The sequence below is a fragment of the Tachypleus tridentatus genome, chromosome 10 (genome assembly GCF_004210375.1).
Source record: "Tachypleus tridentatus isolate NWPU-2018 chromosome 10, ASM421037v1, whole genome shotgun sequence".
Classification (NCBI taxonomy): Eukaryota; Metazoa; Arthropoda; class Merostomata; order Xiphosura; family Limulidae; genus Tachypleus; species Tachypleus tridentatus.
The window spans coordinates 23,751,927-23,772,203 of NC_134834.1; the positions used below are offsets into that span (position 1 = coordinate 23,751,927).

At 31.0% G+C, this 20,277-nt stretch overlaps 1 protein-coding gene across 1 annotated transcript; it reads left to right on the forward strand.

Moving 5' to 3' along the window:
• The first annotated feature begins 1,912 nt into the window (after positions 1 to 1,912).
• Positions 1,913 to 19,715, forward strand: Sec22 (vesicle-trafficking protein SEC22). Its single transcript, XM_076460317.1, has 5 exons — positions 1,913 to 2,269; positions 9,183 to 9,292; positions 11,892 to 12,052; positions 15,864 to 16,010; positions 18,836 to 19,715. Exons 1-5 carry the CDS (start codon positions 2,195 to 2,197, stop codon positions 18,982 to 18,984), a joined length of 642 nt encoding a protein of 213 aa, XP_076316432.1. The 5' UTR covers positions 1,913 to 2,194; the 3' UTR covers positions 18,985 to 19,715.
• The last annotated feature ends 562 nt before the right edge of the window (positions 19,716 to 20,277 follow it).

The window sequence follows — 20,277 nt, forward strand, 5'->3', positions numbered from 1 at the left end:
TCATAACTGCAAATTGACATGTCAGTTTCTTCATAAGATGCAGGCATAAACGAGAACTCAGGTTATTTCGTTCTCAGGTATATCCTATGATTTCTACAAACCAGCTTTCGAAAGTGATCATACATCTATAACTTATGGACTTTGGGAAGCACTTAAGTCGTGGGGTAGTGGGTGGAGCAACATTAATATCAGTGTGTTGTGTAAAAGTTTTATGTTGTGGAAATTATGACGCAAAGCAATGTTCCGTAACCATGATCATCAAACAGAATATCAATAACTACGTGAAAAGGAGCTTTAAACCTAAGTATTCGATGGTCATGAACTTTGTGAAATTCTTAAGTGTAGTGATTTCCCCTAATAGTAACCAAATATCCTTCACAGGAATTACAGGAGGTCCAACGGAAGATGTATCGTGAAGCGACTCTGAATTCTCTAACTTTTAATAAAGTTTGAAAAAATGAAGGAGACGGGACAAAACATATAGTTAAATGGAACAGTCTTTATTCAAGTCAAAATATATGAAAAGAAAGTGTTCGACAATAACGAAACCTTCACTGTTTTTCATCAGTCCTGATCGTATAATTCATTCGTCCAATCTACGCGTCTGTACTATGTATAATCTTGAAGTAAAGAACTATCTGAAATTCACAAAACTTTTATTATTGTGTTAAGATAGTCGAGAATAATGCATTCAAACAGCTTATAGCAGGATCTTGAAGAGAAAACCACTGTGAGTGTTCAGTAAAAACAAGCATTCTGTCGTATTATAATAAGGTTACACAAAACCCTGGATTAAGGCATGGGCTTATCTGGCTGAATACCAGGATCTCACACTAATTAGGAGGCCTCAAGCTATGATTATAAATGTATTGCACTTAGAGGTTCTATCTCGAGAAGGCCTGTTTTAGCTGAAAAGCCTAGGGCCAAGAAAATCCTTAATCCGGCCTTGGTCACACATAGTGTTTGTTTCGGGTGAACATTATGCATTTTTTGTTTCATTTTGTGCCAGTCTCACTAAACCATTAGGTTAGTGAGATATTTAATATTATTTCATAATCGATATCGTGGTCGAATCTCACGTTATCAAGCGGACTTATCCAATGTAGCTTGAAAGTTAAAACACTTTCGCAAGGATATACCACAAATACTTAGAAATGGTTCAGCAAGAAGTTACGAAATGGACTATCTGTGTTATACCTACCATGGGTATCGAAACCCGATTTCGTAGTGTTGTAGTCTGCAAACTTGCCACTGAACTACTGGGAGACCATGTTAATATATATCTTAACAACAAAAATTTACAAACATAACTTATGTATGGTAAACTTTAATATACTCTTTATGTTAGCTCCGACTATATCTTATACTGAAATAAACTTCAATAAAGTTTCTTTCATATCTGGATTCCATTGAGTCAGCAGTAGATTTACGGAATACAAACACTAAAATTTGGGATTTGACACCATATGGTGGAAAGGGTACAGGTAGTCTATTATATAACATTGCTCTAAAACAAACAAACAAAATATTTCATGTCTATTAGTTTTTAATTAAATGTCCCCCAGTGGCATGGTGGTACTCACACCGCGTGAAAGCGGGTTTCAATATCCATGGTGGGCAGAGCACAGACAGCCCATAATGTAGCTTCGTGCTTAATTCGAAATAAACAAATTTTAAGTAAATCTTTTATGTCTTTTCCTAGGCATTTTCACAGGCTTACATCAATTCTTTTTTTCTTTCGATGCATTATAGAATAGGTTTTTCAGTTGGGGCCTCAAAGGTTTTATCACGTCTGGAAATAAAATGATTTCTTTGTGTATTTATAATCAGAAAATCCTTTCTCTTCACACACACGTATTTAAATACATTTATTCAAAACGACATTAATAATCGCCAGTTTGTTAACTAATTCAGAGAGGGCAAGAATGTCGCCTGTTACAGATCGATGGTTATATTTCTGACACGTAGAAATATGTACATTTCGACGAACGCGACCTCTGTAGGATCAACACGTAGTAGAAATTATTCATAATCTCATTCTTGTCTCAATGTATACGAAACGGTGAAGTACATCTATATTGTAAGGTGTTACTTTGTTATTACATTCTATAAATACCAAGTGTTTGGACGTGTGATGAATATCAAACATAGTAACGTTAAACTGTAATTGAATTTAAAAAGTAGAAACAAGAAAATGGTGCTTATGACAATGATAGCTCGGGTGGCGGATGGATTACCTCTCGCTGCATCCGTACAGGATGATGAACAGGTGAGAAAAGATGCTAATTAATATTATTAATTAGTTTAATATTAGTATTTGTCCAAGTTCATTTGGCATACTATCACAGTAATTCTCTGCTAATAGTATTATTGAATGTATTGCTATTGGTGGTACTTTCTCACATTATTGATTTACTTGAAATTTACAATTTTATTTTAAAGTTTCAAGCTTGTGAATGTTATAATGTGATGGTCAGTTCTGCTATTCATTGATAAAAGAGGAGCCCAAGGGTTGGCAGTGGGTAGTGATGACTAGCTGCCTTCTCTCTAGTCTTTCACAGCTAAATAGGGAATGGCTAGCACAGATAGGCCTAGTGTAACTTTGCATGAAATTCAGAATAAGCCACAATATGTCTGTCTGCCATATCCAATACTGGATGAGCCTTTCAGCCAATACCAGAACTCATTTGAGTGACTTGGATTAAAAAAAAAGTAGTAGTGGTCAAGGTGCTATTTAATTCGTATCATTAAGTTATGCTGATATATCACTCTTGTTTAGCTATTGGTGATACCATAACTATGAGTTTTAATCTAAATATGATGTGAGCATTATTGATAGCAGAATACTTCTTTGTATTTCCAAGGTATGAGAAGAGACCATTACATTCATCAAGTTTATCTTATTTTGTACAAGTGCTACCACACTGTTCCAAACCAAATATATTTGGCTATATTAAACCGTGGTTCTGAAAATATTCATCCAATCTTCTCTTTAGTTTTATATTTTAAAATTTAATGTTGGGGCACTTACCATGCCTAAGACTTGGTAATCTGGTGTTTAGGATGACCATGTTAGAATGTATTTAATAGATTGTTTTACATATATTTTCCTAAAATCTTGAGAAAGGAAACCATACATTTTTCTATCCCCATAAAAATTGTTGAATGGTAAATTTTAAATAAATTAAGTAGATTATATTTCTAGTTTGTTAGATTATTGAGCTTATGATCAACAAGGGACAGTTTAGTATGTCAAGGTTGACACTCCATACTCACTACTCCTGAAGAGTAAAAACTGAAAATAAATTATTTATTTTTTAGAAATTCCCCACATTGTTCATTAAAGATCTGTAACGTGCTAGCCTCTATTACATCAACTAATTGCTCTGTTAGAAAAATGAAATCGTTGAAAGTAGAGTCTAGCTGCATTTTTTTTTGTTTTTTTTTTTTCAATTCTGAAACTTGTATTATCTAGTGTTTGTTTTTTAATAAGTTGTTTCAAAAAAAGCACTGACTCATGAAATTTCTTGTAGAAATCTTTCCGTTCAATCGGGAAAGAGGGTTGTACAGTAATTTTTATATCACTTCTTGAGTTTGTTAAATAAACACACACACACACACACATGACCAATTCGATTTGTTGCTATTTGTGCATGGTACTAATTCTCAAAAGTAATTGTTTATTGTGAGTATGTTAAATGTGGGTTGACTTCAAATTTATGGAAAGAGGATAGTTAACATTGCAAAGCCAATCAGTTAAGAGTGTTGTTTCTGATCATAAGGAAGGAGAAACTGTACTGGTTTCTGTAAAACTGTCGGAAAGATTTGGAAGAGATACAAACAATCAAATTCATTTTCCAATATTAATTCAGAATGCAGAACATTTAAAAAAAAAACATGAGGTTATAACATAATAGATCAAGTACACAAGGAAAATGAATTTTCATCTAAATTAAGAAAAATCATTTTTGAAAATAAACTCATGTATGAGTAATTGACTTTACAATAATTGGGTGAAGACTACAGTGTAGTATTTAAAACTTACTAAAAATAAGGTTTTGTTTTTACCAGGTATACATTAACCCCTTTCGAGATTTGTCTGAACTAATGTATGGAAACCATTTGTTGCAGTATTTAAAATTATTTGCATGTTATAACATGTAACTATTGGAGCTCACTAGATAGCAATGAAAATACTGTTTGTTTTAATCTGTCAGATTTCATTCTGAAGTATATATCACATATACTAGAGAAAAGGACTCCTGTTCTTTGCCATAATTTCACTGAAGTAATGTGCATCACTTATAAACCCAGATATAACATTTATTTGTTGTATGTTTTGGGTAGAAATATAAAAACATACCATAAAAAAAGTTTCATTACTGTACAAGTATAGACTATCAAAAAGTTAAAAAAAACAACAGAAAGTCCTAACATGGACGAGGTTAATAAAACTTTTGATGATTGGAGATGGAGTGATGAAGCCAAGATTGAAATAGATAAATAGGAAAAATAATTTTCTCAAGAAAGTAGAATCTTCCAGAAAAGAAATCGAAATCATATATCTATATAAATCTGTTCTTAGACATTTTATGAAATGAAGTGGTGCTGTTCATAGTTTTTCAAGATATTCAGTCATAAGTTTATTTTTAAATATTGTTAAAAGGTTCTTTCACTTTTCTATAAGGACTCTTCTTTCATACACTACAAGCATGATTAAAATTTTTAAATATTTACACAAGTTCCATGGATTTTAACTTGTAGAGAACGCTGGTTAGGAGTAGCTGCACATTTATTTTATCTTTTACTCAATATTACAATAAAATATGAAAATTTAGTTCCCAATTTTGAGATAGCCAGTTCTGAGGTCATGAGACAAAATGTTTTTTAGCAAATTAGGTTAATGAGTTACAAGGTGATGTGGGTTAGATTTGGAAAAAATTGAGAAAAAACAGTTATGGTTAAAAATAAGCATGTCCCTAGAATGAAGTAGAGGTAACAGGTTTTTTCAAACTTGGTTACTAAAGACTTAAAGGAGAAAATCGGGGTAAAATGCCCCAAGTTTAAAGTGACATGTGAGTAAGACTTACAGGCCTATAGAAAAATGGATATTTGATTAAAAATGAAATTAGGAAATTTAAAGAAATGTATAATTAATGTTTGGCAGTTAGTTTATGACAAAACTAATAGTAAGAATTCTTTAAATGTGTTAAAGATTAAATGTGCAAATGGTAATTGGAACCCTAATGGATGCTGGTGGCAGTGGTGTTTGTTGAAGATTGTGATAGGTTGAACTTTTAAATGTTTTCTTAAATTTTTGCAAAAGAATACATGAACAGTATTCCTGACCTTAAGCATTATATGGCAGATAATATTGTCACAAATCATATAATATTAATCTCTTAATAGTAAATAGAAAGATTGAAAGCAGATAAATCACCAGGACCAGGTAAGTTTCCTCTAGGATTTTAACAGTCAATTGATACTGCTACCTACAATATTCCCACTGTTTAAGGGTTAGGAAGACCAAAGGTGAGACATGACTTTGTGTGTGTGTGGGAGAGGGGGGGGGTCAGTAAGTAGTGGGCAGATGACAAAGGGATAGAAATCTGCCAATGGTACTTTAGTTTTTTAAGGGGCATATTACAAATTCCCTTAGAAATTAGACATACTAGTCCTACTTTTCCAATAGTAAAATTTTAGAATTTGATAAGAAAAAGCTTTACATATTCATGTAGTGAAATATCAAAATAACACCCATATGGATTGAACAAAGGAAGTCTTTCCATACTAACCTATTGTGTGTGTGTCTCCATGGAAACATTAAATGATTTGTATACATATTTATATTTGTCATTAGTCAAATGTAAATGAATTATATACAATATATTTAACTCCATTTTAATTTGAGAAACCACTGTTTCTTCTATATTGTTGGAAAACCTCTTCTTTTTTTTTCCCAGTGGCTCACTAGGTGGTTTGACTGATAAATTTCTAAAATAATTATGGCAGAAGTTGAGGAAACATTATTAAGTTGGATTGTGTGGTTACTGGTTATAAGTTATTATTAGTGGAGCCCACTAGAAGTGGACAATTGCCATTAGTAAGAGTTCCTCAGGAGTCAGTAACTGGACCTTTGCCTTTTCATATTTATTTTATTGATAGTTATAATTAGCATAATTAGTAAATTTTGATTATTACATAAATTATACAATCAGTTGATAAATTGGACAGATATTTGACAAATGACAATTGTAGTAATTTAGGTTAATATAAGTTCGATCTTACATTTAATATAGATTGAGACTGGACATCTAAAAAGGATCTTGGCATAATGGTGAACCAGTAAATGAAGCCATTGAAACAGTGTTCTGTTGCTAGGAGTATAGCTAATAAGATTTTAGTGTTTCTATAGAAATATTCAGTACTAGACTAAAGTGATAATCATATCTATACAAACTGCTATTATTTAGGCCACACTTGGAATTTTGTGTGCAGTTTTTGTCTCTTCATGGTTTGGATGAAGACTATTACAAGATGAAAGATTATTTTATAATGGTAGATTAAGGTTTCTTATTGTCTTGAGGGCCTGGCACTGCCAGGTGGTTAAGGCACTCGACTCGTAATTTGAGGGTCATGAGTTCGAATCCCCATCACACTTAACCTGCTTGCCCTTTAGCCATGTGGGCATTATAATGTAATGGCCAATCCCACTATTCGTTGGTGAAAGAGTAGCTCAAGAGTCAGCGGTGGGTGGTGATGACTAGCTACCTTTCCTCTTATCTTACACTGCAAAATTAAGGACGGTTAGTGCAGATAGCCCTCATGTAGCTTTGCACAAATTTCAAAACAAACCAAAACTTATTTTCTTAAGAAAAGAAGGGTAAGAGGTGATAATATTGAAGTTTACAAGATTATCCAGGAAAGTATTAGTATAAAGGCCTCTGATCCTTCTCTACATTTTCCTGAATTTAATAGGTGACACAGCCTCAAGTTTAAGATTTGGAACAAACAGGGTGAAATCCACTTAAGATCATTTTATTTCTCTAACACGTGATTGTCTTATGGTACTAGTTTGCTATCGGCAGTGGTGGAGGCCACATCTTTAACTGATAATTTTAGAAAAATAAAGAATGAGTTTAAGTCTTCACTTTTTTTCAGAAAAATGTTTATATAAACAAATTAAAATGACATCAAAGGAGTTTCCAAGCCTAATGCCAGAAACATGTTCTAAATTGGTATTACTAGATTCATGGATAAATGTTGAACTTACCAGAGGGCTTTTTTGCTCATGCCAGTTACACAAGGAAAATAAACCTTTTGATGTTAATAAGAAAAATCCCTATGTATAGGTCTTATTTAAGCTAAACTTTCTTGCTGAAAACAGCTTGTGGAAAATTTAATTGCAAGAATACCAATTTTCAGACAAATATTAATGTCCTGTTTGAGGAATCCTCTCATGTCTTTAAGTTGTCTAATGGTTGGAGTAACATTCACATGAAGGAATAACTAGTTTTATAGTAAGCAGTCTTTATTTCATTCACTGGCACTAATAAGTCTTTCTTTTGTGACAGCTAATGCAAACAACATGGAAACTGCTGAAGAAATGGTGACAAATGAGATTCCATACTTTAGGGCCATGAGTGTGCATAAAGATATGCATAGCTGGTATACAAGTTTCAAAACAGTTTTGTCACAACTGAATAAATTTAAAGTTTTTACAAACTGACTAGTCCCAACAGTTATTTTGGAGTGACAGTTACTCTAGCAGTCTGGTCCAGCAACTTGAGGAATCTCGTGTTTGCGGGTTAAGTCATTTATTATCAGTTAAACCCAAAATTTATTCCACTTTTTAAACTTAGAACACAATGAACTGAAAAAATGAAAGATAAGTCAGTCTCTAATTCCAGGCAATAAATTCACGCTTTAGAGCACACACAAGATCACAGAGTTTATCTCTCTTCCCTGCTCTAAAGCACGTGATGAATTGAACTGGGCTCTCTGATACAATAACTTGGTTAAAAATGTCCACGTTTATGAATTTGGTCAAAATCTATTTAAATTTCTGCCACTGTTTGATGAGGAGCAGAATGACAGGGGGAGGACCATGAAGAACAAGTGACAATGGATGATAAAAATTGTGAAGAAGAGTGCTCTATTTGTATGGGGTTAAGATACCTTTGTACAGTTTTCATATGTTTTCAATTCATTCAAAACTTGCAGCCATTCAGAACAAAATATGAGTTAAACTTGAAGTTTTGATATAAAATAAAAATAGAGGGAGAAGCTTATATTCACTTTCCACATAATACTCTTAAATTTGAGTATAGCTTAGAACGTTATAACATCTAAGGCAAAGAATAGAAACTAACATTTTTACTACAGATAAGCAATTTATAACTTCAGCTATGAATATCTGATCATTATCTGTATGTTTTGTTCTGTCAGTTATATAACTCTATCAAAGAAGTTAGGTGGATTCTGCAATTTCTCTGTAATTATTTGTTGTTTTTCTTCTGAATTCCTTGGGTTTCTTTTGTCTGTTAATTGAAAATTAAAATGTGTACGTGTGTAAACAACAGTGATGTCATTGTCAAAAGCCACAAATTAGCAACAGTTTTATTCTTTCACAGTACTGGTAACTTACATTCAGAGTGATAAGTTTGAATATGGTATCATAATATATCTTGTAATGAAATGTAAGCTAATTTTATAGCTAATAATTAAAATTAATGAACACGACTTTGTTCTAAGTACACGATGTAGAATTAGTAGAATAGTCAATAAACATGTAGTTTTATAAATTTACTTGTATGTATACATTTACTGATTATTGAAGTATTATGAAAATGTATTAATTAAAGAGTAAGAAAGCTATTACCAGGATCTGCTGAAAACTGTAGTTTTACGCAGTGCTATCTTTCATCACAGTTAAACTATGATGTAAGTGGATATACAGACTTCTATTTCCAAAAAGAATTGAATGTTTTGCCATTTTCAAGTTAAGTTTAGACACTTTATTCTTTACATCTTTATTGGTGCAAGTTGTATTGTAAAAAAAAATACATAATAAAACCTATACTAGAAGTATAGAACTGTCTCTCATGTGGGTTAAAAATAGTAATTTATTTGAGCATTATGTTGTTACGATATATAAAGCTCATATTTTTCTCACATTACAGGCAGGAAGAAATATTTTAGAATACCAGAACCAAGCTAAAATGTTGTTCCGCAAACTAAATTCACAGTCTCTTCCAAGGAGCAGTATAGAAACGGGACCATACATGTTTCAGTAAGTATACATTAACATAATTCTAAATTTATCATTCAGAAAATATAAATTAAGTTATAGTTAATTAAATCTACTTGTCCAAATAATGTCTTCTAAGTAATGAATATAACAGAAGTCATTAAACCTACTTTAAGTTGTATATCATTTTTGTATGTTGGCGGTCATTGTTTTTACACTTGTTTGTTAATGAGTTGTAAGCTACAACTGATATGGGTTCTTTGAGAAAAATATTCTGTGTTTTTAACTGAACTTTTCTTTGGTCATTTTGTGTTGCTTTGTCCAGGATTAACTTTGTTCATATAGATAAGTAACAGAAGTTTCATCTCTAACCGTAACAGAAGTGATAACTAGTACCATACTTTTCTTCCTCTTTCTGCAAGAAAATAAAAACATTTTTGAAATTTCAGTAAAGATTTATAAAATAATGAAACATGGAATAGTTGTCTGATTCCTCCTTCATTGTGGAATGATCAACCAATGTTGGCTGGACAGAGTAACTTGTCACATCATTAATACGTAATTCTTTTATTGATCAGGAAACTAAGACACTGGCTGAGTAAAGATACAAACTCACACTTTGAGTAAATTTTCTTTTCAGGTTTTGACGCAAATTTATAAACTACTTTTTGACATCCTTGAAATGATAGATCTTGACAGAAGAAATTGAAACCAACATGTTACCTTTATGTTCTTATTTTTTTCTAGCAAGTGCAGCTAACACTTGGAGTGATAATTTTTATGGTATCACACTGACATTATTAGCACTTTTACGTCTAAAGTAAACTAATTCTGTGTGATAAAATTAAAAGTAAATAATCTCGGAATTCAATACACACAAAAAATTGAAATATGTAATAAATCAAATGGGTATATTTCTGTAGTTACATTAGCAAAGTCCATATAGAAAAGTTTATTGTCAGTGGTCTCTTGTTTGGTGGGAACAATTATGCAATCTAACATTTTTGGAGAGCCCCGAGAAAACAGCTAAGACAGATGGCAGAGACCAAGAAGCTGGATATTTTGTTATGAATATAGAAAATATTTAAACGTGATAAAAGTGAAAGTTAGGCAAAATTTCAAATATTTATAACTTTAATAGAAATATTTTCAGATTTTGATTGTTTTTATTAATCATTGTCTTATTTCAACTTATTACAAAGTCGTGTTACATTAAAAAGATTATTGAAAGTGTTAATTGTAACTTGGAAGAGCAAAATAAACACAGACCACAATTTTAAATAAGATCATTTTTTGTTTTTAATGTCCTTACATAGTATATGATCTGAAATGTTAACAAAAGTTTCACTGCACTGAAAGTAAATAATGCATTAAGGACAAATTCACACTTCTATACTTTGAAATTCTAAGCTATAAAAATGTTAAATTTAGCACATCTATATATACAGGGTGGCCCACAAGTCCATATATCTTATGTATCCAGTGCATCTATGTGTTGTCCCTCATTCTCGCTGCATGTACTTGTCACAATGCACTCTTCAAGTGTAAATGGGCTAACAACGGCCATATTTCTCTGAAAAAAAAGAAACTAATTTCTAATACATGCATAATTGAATATAACAATAACACATGGATGGGTAGGGACTTACGAGCCACCCTGTATATATATATATATATGTGTGTGTGTGTGTGTGTGTGTGTGTGTGTGTGCTTGAAATGTAAAAGAGCTAATATGTTCCATGTATATTACTCTTTATGATATAGAAATCTAAAAGTATGGCATTTCTGATTAAGTGTATCATTTACAATTGTAGAATTAGTGCTAGGTACTAATATTGATGTATGTCTGCAAAACACAGCTCAAACTAAGATTCTAATGGTTCCAGAATTTTTATATTGACCAAGGATTGCATTACATGTTATTATAAAAATAATTCTTTGTTATTATTTATTCATTATTTTCATGTGTAAAGCCTTATTAATAACATTTTGCATTACTTTATCACTCTAGTCACAATCAGCACTTGACCATAAAAATAAAGTAAATCTGTTACCCAAATTGTATATGTACATGGGAAAAGAAACTTTTCATTTTACTGATTGGGTTACATGTACATAAAACAGTGTTAAAAATATTATCTTTACTTCATAACTAATATGCTTTTTAAAGTTTTTTTCTCTCAAAAATTAAACTTTCACTTGTAATGGGTTCGACAAGTTGACAAGTTATTTCTTAAAGCATATGTTAGATTAACTTTGTATTTAGGCTTTCTCCTATTTATATTCACTGCAGCTGTTGCCACTTCAGTAGTAATAATAGTAGGTCAGGGCCAGTGTTTTGGCAGTTCTAGTCTGTTGCTTTACTTTGCGTGGTTTAAAATGGCATTTATCTTCCATTGTCATGGTGTCCAGTAACACACATGATTGTGCACAACTAATGTTAACTGCAAATGTTGTTATTATAAAATGGTACTTGGTATTTGTAATTGAAGTATGATTACTGTTAATTTTATGAATAGAACTCTGTGGTTTCAACAGAACAGGAATGCTAAAATTTTTTTTTTAAATATAGTGTTGCATGGATGGACATTGAAATAAAAATTCAAGTCACGTTTGTAAATGAATTCTTGTGTAATTCCAGCTACCTTATAGAAAATGATGTTTGCTACTTAGCCTTTTGTGAAAAATCCTTCTCAAAACGACTAGCTTTTGCATACTTAGAAGACCTTCAGAATGAGTTCCGATCCCAGTACGGCTCTAGAGTTACAACTGTGTCTCGACCATATAGCTTTATTGAATTTGGTAAGTGTATTGTTACATACAGTTGGTGTCAAGAACAGTTTTATATCTATGAATTTTAGTGAAAAAAAAATGTATAAATATTTTAAACATTTATAAACATCCCAGTACGGCTCTAGAGTTACAACTGCGTCTCGACCATATAGCTTTATTGAATTTGGTAAGTGTATTGTTACATACAGTTGGTGTCAAGAACAGTTTTATATCTATGAATTTTAGTGAAAAAAAATGTATAAATATTTTAAACTGTCTTTTAATTTCATGTATCACAGTGCTACTCAGAATCGGTGTTCTCTCTAAATCTCACAGTCACACAACAACTAGTCAAGGGTCATACACTTAATTTTAATTATCCAACACATGGACGTCCTCGGTAATGGTGAGGATTCTCAACACGTTTAAAGAGTCAATGGCCTTGGCATTCAGTAGGCCTAATGGTTCAATAGGATTGATGGTCTAAAAATATCCCCCCCCCCACCCAAACAATAATAATAATGGTAATACTGGTGTGCACGAAAAAAATTCTCTACAAGGATTAAAAACATTGAAGGGAACAGTGTGCAGAATGTTTATTTATATACTTCAAATATGTTCATTTATACATGAGTGAAATGTTAAAATGGAATATTATAAGTGAAAACAACAATTATCAAGTAAAACTGACATCTCTAAAAGTTTGACATTTTACTTTGTCTGTTTACAGAATTTGACAAATCTTTATTCACTCATCAGTAATTTTTAAGTACTAAAATAACATTCCAATTTTCTTTTATCTACACCCATTGATTTTAATTATTTGGAAAGAAACTGTTGTCTCAGGATTATGTGAAGTGCCTCTATATATTTTCCTTATATTGTAATGCATAAGTAAGTCTGTGGCCACTGACCTGATATTTCTCAAATAGTTTGACCTATACTTTAATAATTCTTTTCATTATATAGTTTTGTCTTACAGATTTGTAACACATGCTACATAAAATATCTTGACTGAATTATTACAGTTACATTCTTCCTTTCCATATCAGTGAGCATTTAAGTAGAAATAATAATTACAATTCTGTTTCAATAATATTTTGCACAAAATTATTTTATAACTAATATTTTGTAATATTTATTTGTTTATTTTGCAAATATTAATATACTATGTAATACAATTTAACTCTTTCCCCCCCCTCCCGACCTCAAACAAAACAGTTTTGTAATTAGATATTTTATGTTGTTCGGAAACTACCATAAAACAATTTACGAGTTTGAGCTGTTAAAAAGTTGATTAGAATAGACACATAAAACCAAGCTTCAAGTGCTGTCAAACCAGATTTTCATAATCTGGTAGTTATTTGAAGGTCAGTACAGTAAATTGTGCCAATATGAGTTCATGATAATGATCTAAGTTGTTTTTCTTAATATTGGATCTCATCAAATCATAGAAAGAATGATATATACAAAAGTTAAAAATGAAACAAGCTGCTACAAGGGTTACAACATTTGATACTTGTTTATCCAAGAGATTACTGGAGATAAACATGTAATAATTAAACTTGACTTTCCGAAAAGAGCAGTGCTAGGAAAAAACGTTGGCTTTCTATTGTTGATCATTTATTATCACAAACAATCCATTCCAATGTAGTTTTCAGTTAAAAAAAAAGTTAGTTTGTTTTAAAATTAAAGGAGTAAATGGGAACTATATTTTTAAAAGGTTTGATACACATACATAGTTACGATTTTTATATAGTGTTACTTTATACATAAATAATTCAAAACCTATGCGACAAGTTACGAGTCGAAAGCCATGTTCATGTGTTTGTTGATTGGCTCGGCATGGCCAAGCATGTTAAGGCGTTCAGCTCGTAATACGAGGGTCGCGGGTTCAAGTCCACGTCGTGCCAAACATGCTCGCCCTTTCAGCCGTGGGAGCATTATAATGGGACAGTCAATCCCATTGTTTGTTGGTAAAAGAGTAGCCCAATAGTTGGCGGTGGGTGGTGATGACTAGCTTCCTTCCTCTAGTCTTACATTGCTAAATTAGGGACAGCTAGCACAGATAGCCCTCAAGTAGCTTTGTGCGAAATACAAAACAAACAAGCAAGCATTCAGAGTTTTGTTGAACCATTATTTTATGAATTTGTCATTCAGTTTGGTATCAAATTATATATATATATAACAATTCAAGTTCTAGTGCTTATTAGTAATTAATTTCATAATTTAAAAGTAAATATTAAAAAACACATTAATTTTTGTGTTACGTAGTTTGTTTAGTTGAGCATTGGTTTAAATTAAATGTTTGTGATGTCCAAATAAAAAGTCTGTAGTCTGATAAAGACAACCTAAGATATAAAACGAGAACCTACTATCTTTCCATATGTTCATATATCACTTGTGTGTTAAAACACACACATTAACGCTGCCCACCTTTTTACATTTTTGGAAACGCTTTCTTATGTACATATACTTCAGTCTATTTCATGAATTATGAATTGAAAGCTCAGAATATCCTTCTAATGGATTTTGAAATATTTAAACCCAAATACAGCTTATGCATTAAGTTTGATAAACTGTAGTGGAATTCTATGGTATTGAATAATTTATTATTTTGAGTTATTTAAATAAAAACAAACTTTATTTCACATCCTCTATGTGCAAAATTTGATTGGTTGACCATCCTATGGCAAGCAGCAAATGAGTACAAAGTTTATAACTAGAAGAGACGATAATTTGCTCTACTTCCTTTTTTAGTATACTATGTTTTAAGAACAATTACTTTAAGAACTTATTTGTAAATAGAATAATGGATACACATATATGTTTATAAATAAAATGTGGCTATTTTACACTAAAATACAGCCAAGACAAGTCACTACATAAAGGTCAGTTTTATATTCTTGAATACAGTTGAGTGCACGTGTGCCACATAAATACAATTGCTTTAATGTTAGCCAGGCACGATTGGAAGAATGAGATAATAAACATATAAATATGTGTCATTTTGAACTGAACATTTGTGTTATCTGTAATAATTCTAGAATGGAAAAAGCATGATGTATATTTCCTAACTTTTTATAGTGATGATGAGGATGGAGAAACTTAAACCCTATATGGTTAGGGTAGGAAAAATAACAGACAAAATATGAAATTTTTAATGAAACCAAATGTTTGAAATGTATTTGAGGTTTTATCGATTACACAAATATTTGTGATTTTTGGGACAAAGATTAGTTTTTAATCATAATGGAAAATCACCTTGCACTTGGATTAGTAATGAAATGCACTATTTTTACAAACACATTTGTAGTAAAAATACTTTAAAATATCTGATTTTTTTGTGTCTAAAAATACTTCATTAAAAGTTGACCAAATTTTGTGAGGGTACACGCCTTCATTAACAGTTATAGATCGTTAACTCGTGTGTATTATATCGAGCCCATTGTGAAAAGATTAAATGACTTTCATTTACAACAGTCTAGAAAATATATTAACTACCATAGACATTATCTATTCTATGTTGAAAGAAACAAATGTTTCATAAAGCTCACAGGATTTAGTTCAGTGGAAGAACTTTTTTTTTTTTATTTAATTAATGGTATTATTAATTTAGTTTTGTCTTCAGTTTACAAAAGTAATTAATAACCTGATATTTGTTTTTTATATTTGAAATAAATGATAAACTCAACTACTTGAAACTGCATACGAGTTAATACTTTGTACAAATACTGTATTATTAAAGAGCTTTGACAATTTATGTGGTCATTTATCATACAAACATTAAAGTAATCTTTGAGTTTGAATTTTCAGAAATATATATAATGGTTTGTTTTAGATACCTATATTCAGAAGTCTAAGAAGTCCTTCATGGATTCTAGAAGTAGAAGAAATCTTTCCACACTAAATACGGAACTTCAGGATGTGCAGAGAATAATGGTTCAGAACATTGATGATGTGTTACAGAGGGGATCTGCTCTTTCAGGTGAGTGGGCTAATGTAAATATGCCTATAAATAGCATTAGTGATGTTCTTGGTATCTCTTGATGTAAACAAGGTAACATAAGCATACTATTTGTTGATTGTTCTTTCTTTACCAGTAAAATAATATATCCCATGATATAATGAAAGAACCAACACAGTAGTAATCTGATATCATTTTCTGTTTGTTTATAAAATAAAATTTAATGAAAAAAATCAGCCACCCCACACTTTATAGTTATTATTTTTAGTAATCATTGATTCACCTTATTCAAAGTCCTGTCTCTTTTTTTTTAAAATTCAAGAGTTAAATCAGTTTACACATCAATGTAGGAATGTGCATATTCAAATACTGTTGTATAAAAACCAAAATACAGTAACAAAAAAAAGCATTTCAACAAGACATATGGTTTCACAGAACTCCAAAAATACAGTAGAACAAAGCACTAAATGTGAACATACTAGTCCAAGTAACTAATACTGAATAATGTTAGTAATATACTAGCTGTGGCCTGCAAAACACTTCTGGTAGTTTTCCTGATTTTCTCTTAACTTTTCATCATTCTATCATTTTCGATACAACTTAAGCAATGCTTTCTTGCAAGCATTGTGTTAATAATCCTGATCTATTTTTAAAAATTTTACAAGGTCAGAAAAACTCATTTAGATGTAACTTTGTATAATAAAACTACACATGAACAATAAAATATAGTAGTGGTACTTATAATAAATAATAATAATAATAAAGAAGGTACGGAACAGTTATGAGCATTTGGTGTATGACAGGGTTTTACGAGTTGAACAAATTTGCAAAAGAAGAGTTTCCCTCCATTTGGGAACACAGTAAGTCTAGGAATTTACATTGCTAAAATTATGGGTTCAATTCTCCTCGGTGGACACAGCATATAGTTCGATGTGGCTTTACTATAAGAAAAATGCACAATGGGAAGAATATAATCTATATTTAAAAAAATAACTGAAACCTTTTTATAGTAATATGTGAAATAAATCAAAGTTAAGTTGTTGGAGAGTAAACTAATTTTAATGAAGGTAAACTTATGTGAACGTACAAACTTTTGAATGCATGCTCACAAAGTGGTAAGCATACAGTTTTGAACAAATTGTGGATGTGGATCCTAGAATTAAATAAATTGAGAAAGTCGGTATAAATTGTATTTGGCATAATGTTAATTTTTTTGGGGGAAATTACATGCAAGTTAAGAGATATGTGTGTGAAATACTTTTCAAATTTGTAAAAAAGAACAAAAACAACTAAAGTTGAAGTCATAGCCAGGTGTAACATAATAATAAGAGCATTGTGATATCATGTACCATATTTGTTGAAATGAAAAGTTTCGAGAAATATTCTGGCAGACAAATGTAAACGTTATTTACGTATGTAGTTGCAGGTTCTTGTAATCCCATTACTTTCTGTTGTCAGAACATTACAATTATTAAACTTTTCTGCAATATTAATAAATGTTGTTTCAAAGAATCACATTTAAAATGCTGAAAATCATCAATGTTCTTACTGTTGACCTCTTATATAGTGTGACCTTAATTGACATAAAAAATGAAAGACCTAGATTTATATCACCCTATATGTTTCTTTAGAAATGTATACACTTGAGTAATGTTTCCAGTTTCAGTCATTTTGTAATGTAATTGTTGTCGGTTAAGTAGTCTTATGAAGAAAAACTTTTGATCATTATTCTGTCATTTAGAGAAAAAATCTTATCATGTATGGATGATAAAACTTTGGCTAAATTTAAGTTGTACAAAGATGCATATAAGACACTGTTGCTATCATGGAATCAGATGGTTAATAATTTTAAAATACTGGATAATGAGCTGTAATTATATCCATTTATTTCCAGAAGTTTAACTGGTTCTTCATTTCAGTACAATAACATTTTTAAAATGTATTTCATAGTTTAATTGGTAACAGAATAGGTGAATTGAAAAAACTTGCAACCATTGATAGGCCTTACCATTTGATTGTAATAAACCTTTGTCGATAAAATTTATAAATTTGTTTTGAAATTTTTTAACCACACCAAATCTTCAACTAGTTATGCTTTCTCCAACTTGTAATTTTTAAGTTACTTTGTTTTTTAGTCTGTATTTTGTTTCCTAAAATCTAAATCAGCTACAATTAATTTATACACAATGTTTTTTGATCACAGATTTTCAATGCTAACTATAAAACAAGAATCTGACTAGTTCCATATTATAGATAACTTGCAAAATGTAACTATTCACAACGAATTTGGCCCAGCATGGCAAGGTGGTTAAAGCACTGGACTCGTAATCCTAGAGTTGTGTGTTCGAATCCCTGTCGCACCAAACATGCTCACCCTTTCAGCCGGTTATGGTCAATCCCACTATTCGTGATAAAAGAGTTGGCAGTGGGTGGTGATGACTAGCTGCCTTTCCTTTAGTCTTTCACTGCTAACTTTGAGACAGCTAGCACAGATAGCACTTGTGCAACTTTGCAAGAAATTCAGAAACAAACAAAATAAATCCCATTGTGTTCAGAAGTTATGAAATAATAATAGACCTACTTAGTATATTGAAAAATCATTAACCTTATGTATAAGTTACTTTTATGAACTAACCTTTAAGCATTTAATATTATTTATACAATATCAGCAATACTGGATGTTTTATGAAAGACATTTTTTGCTATTTTAATCTTAATTTGAAAATAAAAACGTGAAAATTGCTTTTCATGAAATTCAAAACAAACCACACAACAAATTTTGTGATGCTATTAACAAGTCTTAGTAATACCGTGTTAGCATTGAACTGTACCATTTTGTTTTACAGATTTGGACACCAAGACTAGCAACCTAGCAGTGCTTTCCCAAAAATACAAGAAAGACGCTCGCTATTTGAACCTGCGATCAACATATGCTAAAGCAGCAGGTGCTGCTATTATTGTATTCGTCTTTTTTCTTTATTTTTGGGTTCTTTAAGTTCTCGTATATTTTTCATTTGATTTTAATATAATTTGGAGAAGCATATAACTGAATTGTGTGCATGATGATTTCAAACAATACTAGGTTTACTCCATAACTGAAGGACTTTAGGCTCTGTAGCTGTTTAATAATAAATATTTAAGACAATAATTTAAATGATAAATAAAGAGAGGGGAGAGCTTACTGATTTGTCTCCAATTTTTTAAGAGTTTCAAGTATGATTAGTTTCATGGTTTTTCATTCCATATTAAAAAACAAAATATGAAATTAATACATACATCATAAGTTGATCATTTCAATCTTTTCCTGTAATCAATGCAAGATTAATAGAAAAGTGTTTTTAAAAAAAACCCTCAATTGGTACGTGTTAAGAAAGCGGTATTTTACGCATTCACTTTCTTCATTTGAATGTACAACTGTATGACCAGAAAATTTGTTGTAAGAAAAGCTTTCTGGAAATAGAAATTAATACTCTAATCTTATGTTTAAAAAAATATAAATATATAGCCATTTTTATACCATTATATGTAATGACTGATTTTGCTAGCTAAAATATCTACACATTTATTAATTACCCCACTACTATCTTTCTGCGGTGAATTGGATGACTGCAGTGAAGATGTGCATTATATATAAGAATGTGGTGATTGTTGAGAAGCCTTGTTTTAGAATTGGTTTGTATATATTTGTGTTTCCAAATAAAGTTCTCTACAATTTGTTTCCTCTGATACATAACTTCTGTTTTCTTTGAGAGATATACATCATGATTTCATTTGCTTCAAGAGTATAACCATCACGCATTCAAGTGTGCATGTTTACTGACTTCACGGGGAGTGTTTCAATCCCATAAATCTTGCGAATAGTCATAGTATTAATTATAAACGAATATCTTCTGTGTTTGTGGACAGAATGAAGTTTTATTTATGTACTACTTGTTCCTGAAACATAAAATGTAATTGAACAATTGTTTTTATTCCTATCCTTATTTTGTGTGTAATGTGCTTGAAAAATATTTGCTGAACAAATCATTCCATTCTTTTCCACTTAAGTGTCTGCAGGATTCACCTGGCCAAGATCAAAGTGGAAGATAAATTATGTTTTTAACCACTACACTATTATTCAAGGAACACCAACTGCCCATTATTAATAGAAACCTTATTCAAACATAGACAAAATGATGCATTTGTAATGTATTGAAAATTATTAGGCTTAACACAGGTTTACGATATTTAGGAAAGAATTTGTTACCAAAAAATGCCCTTTGTTTTAAAACTGTTTGAATGTGATAAT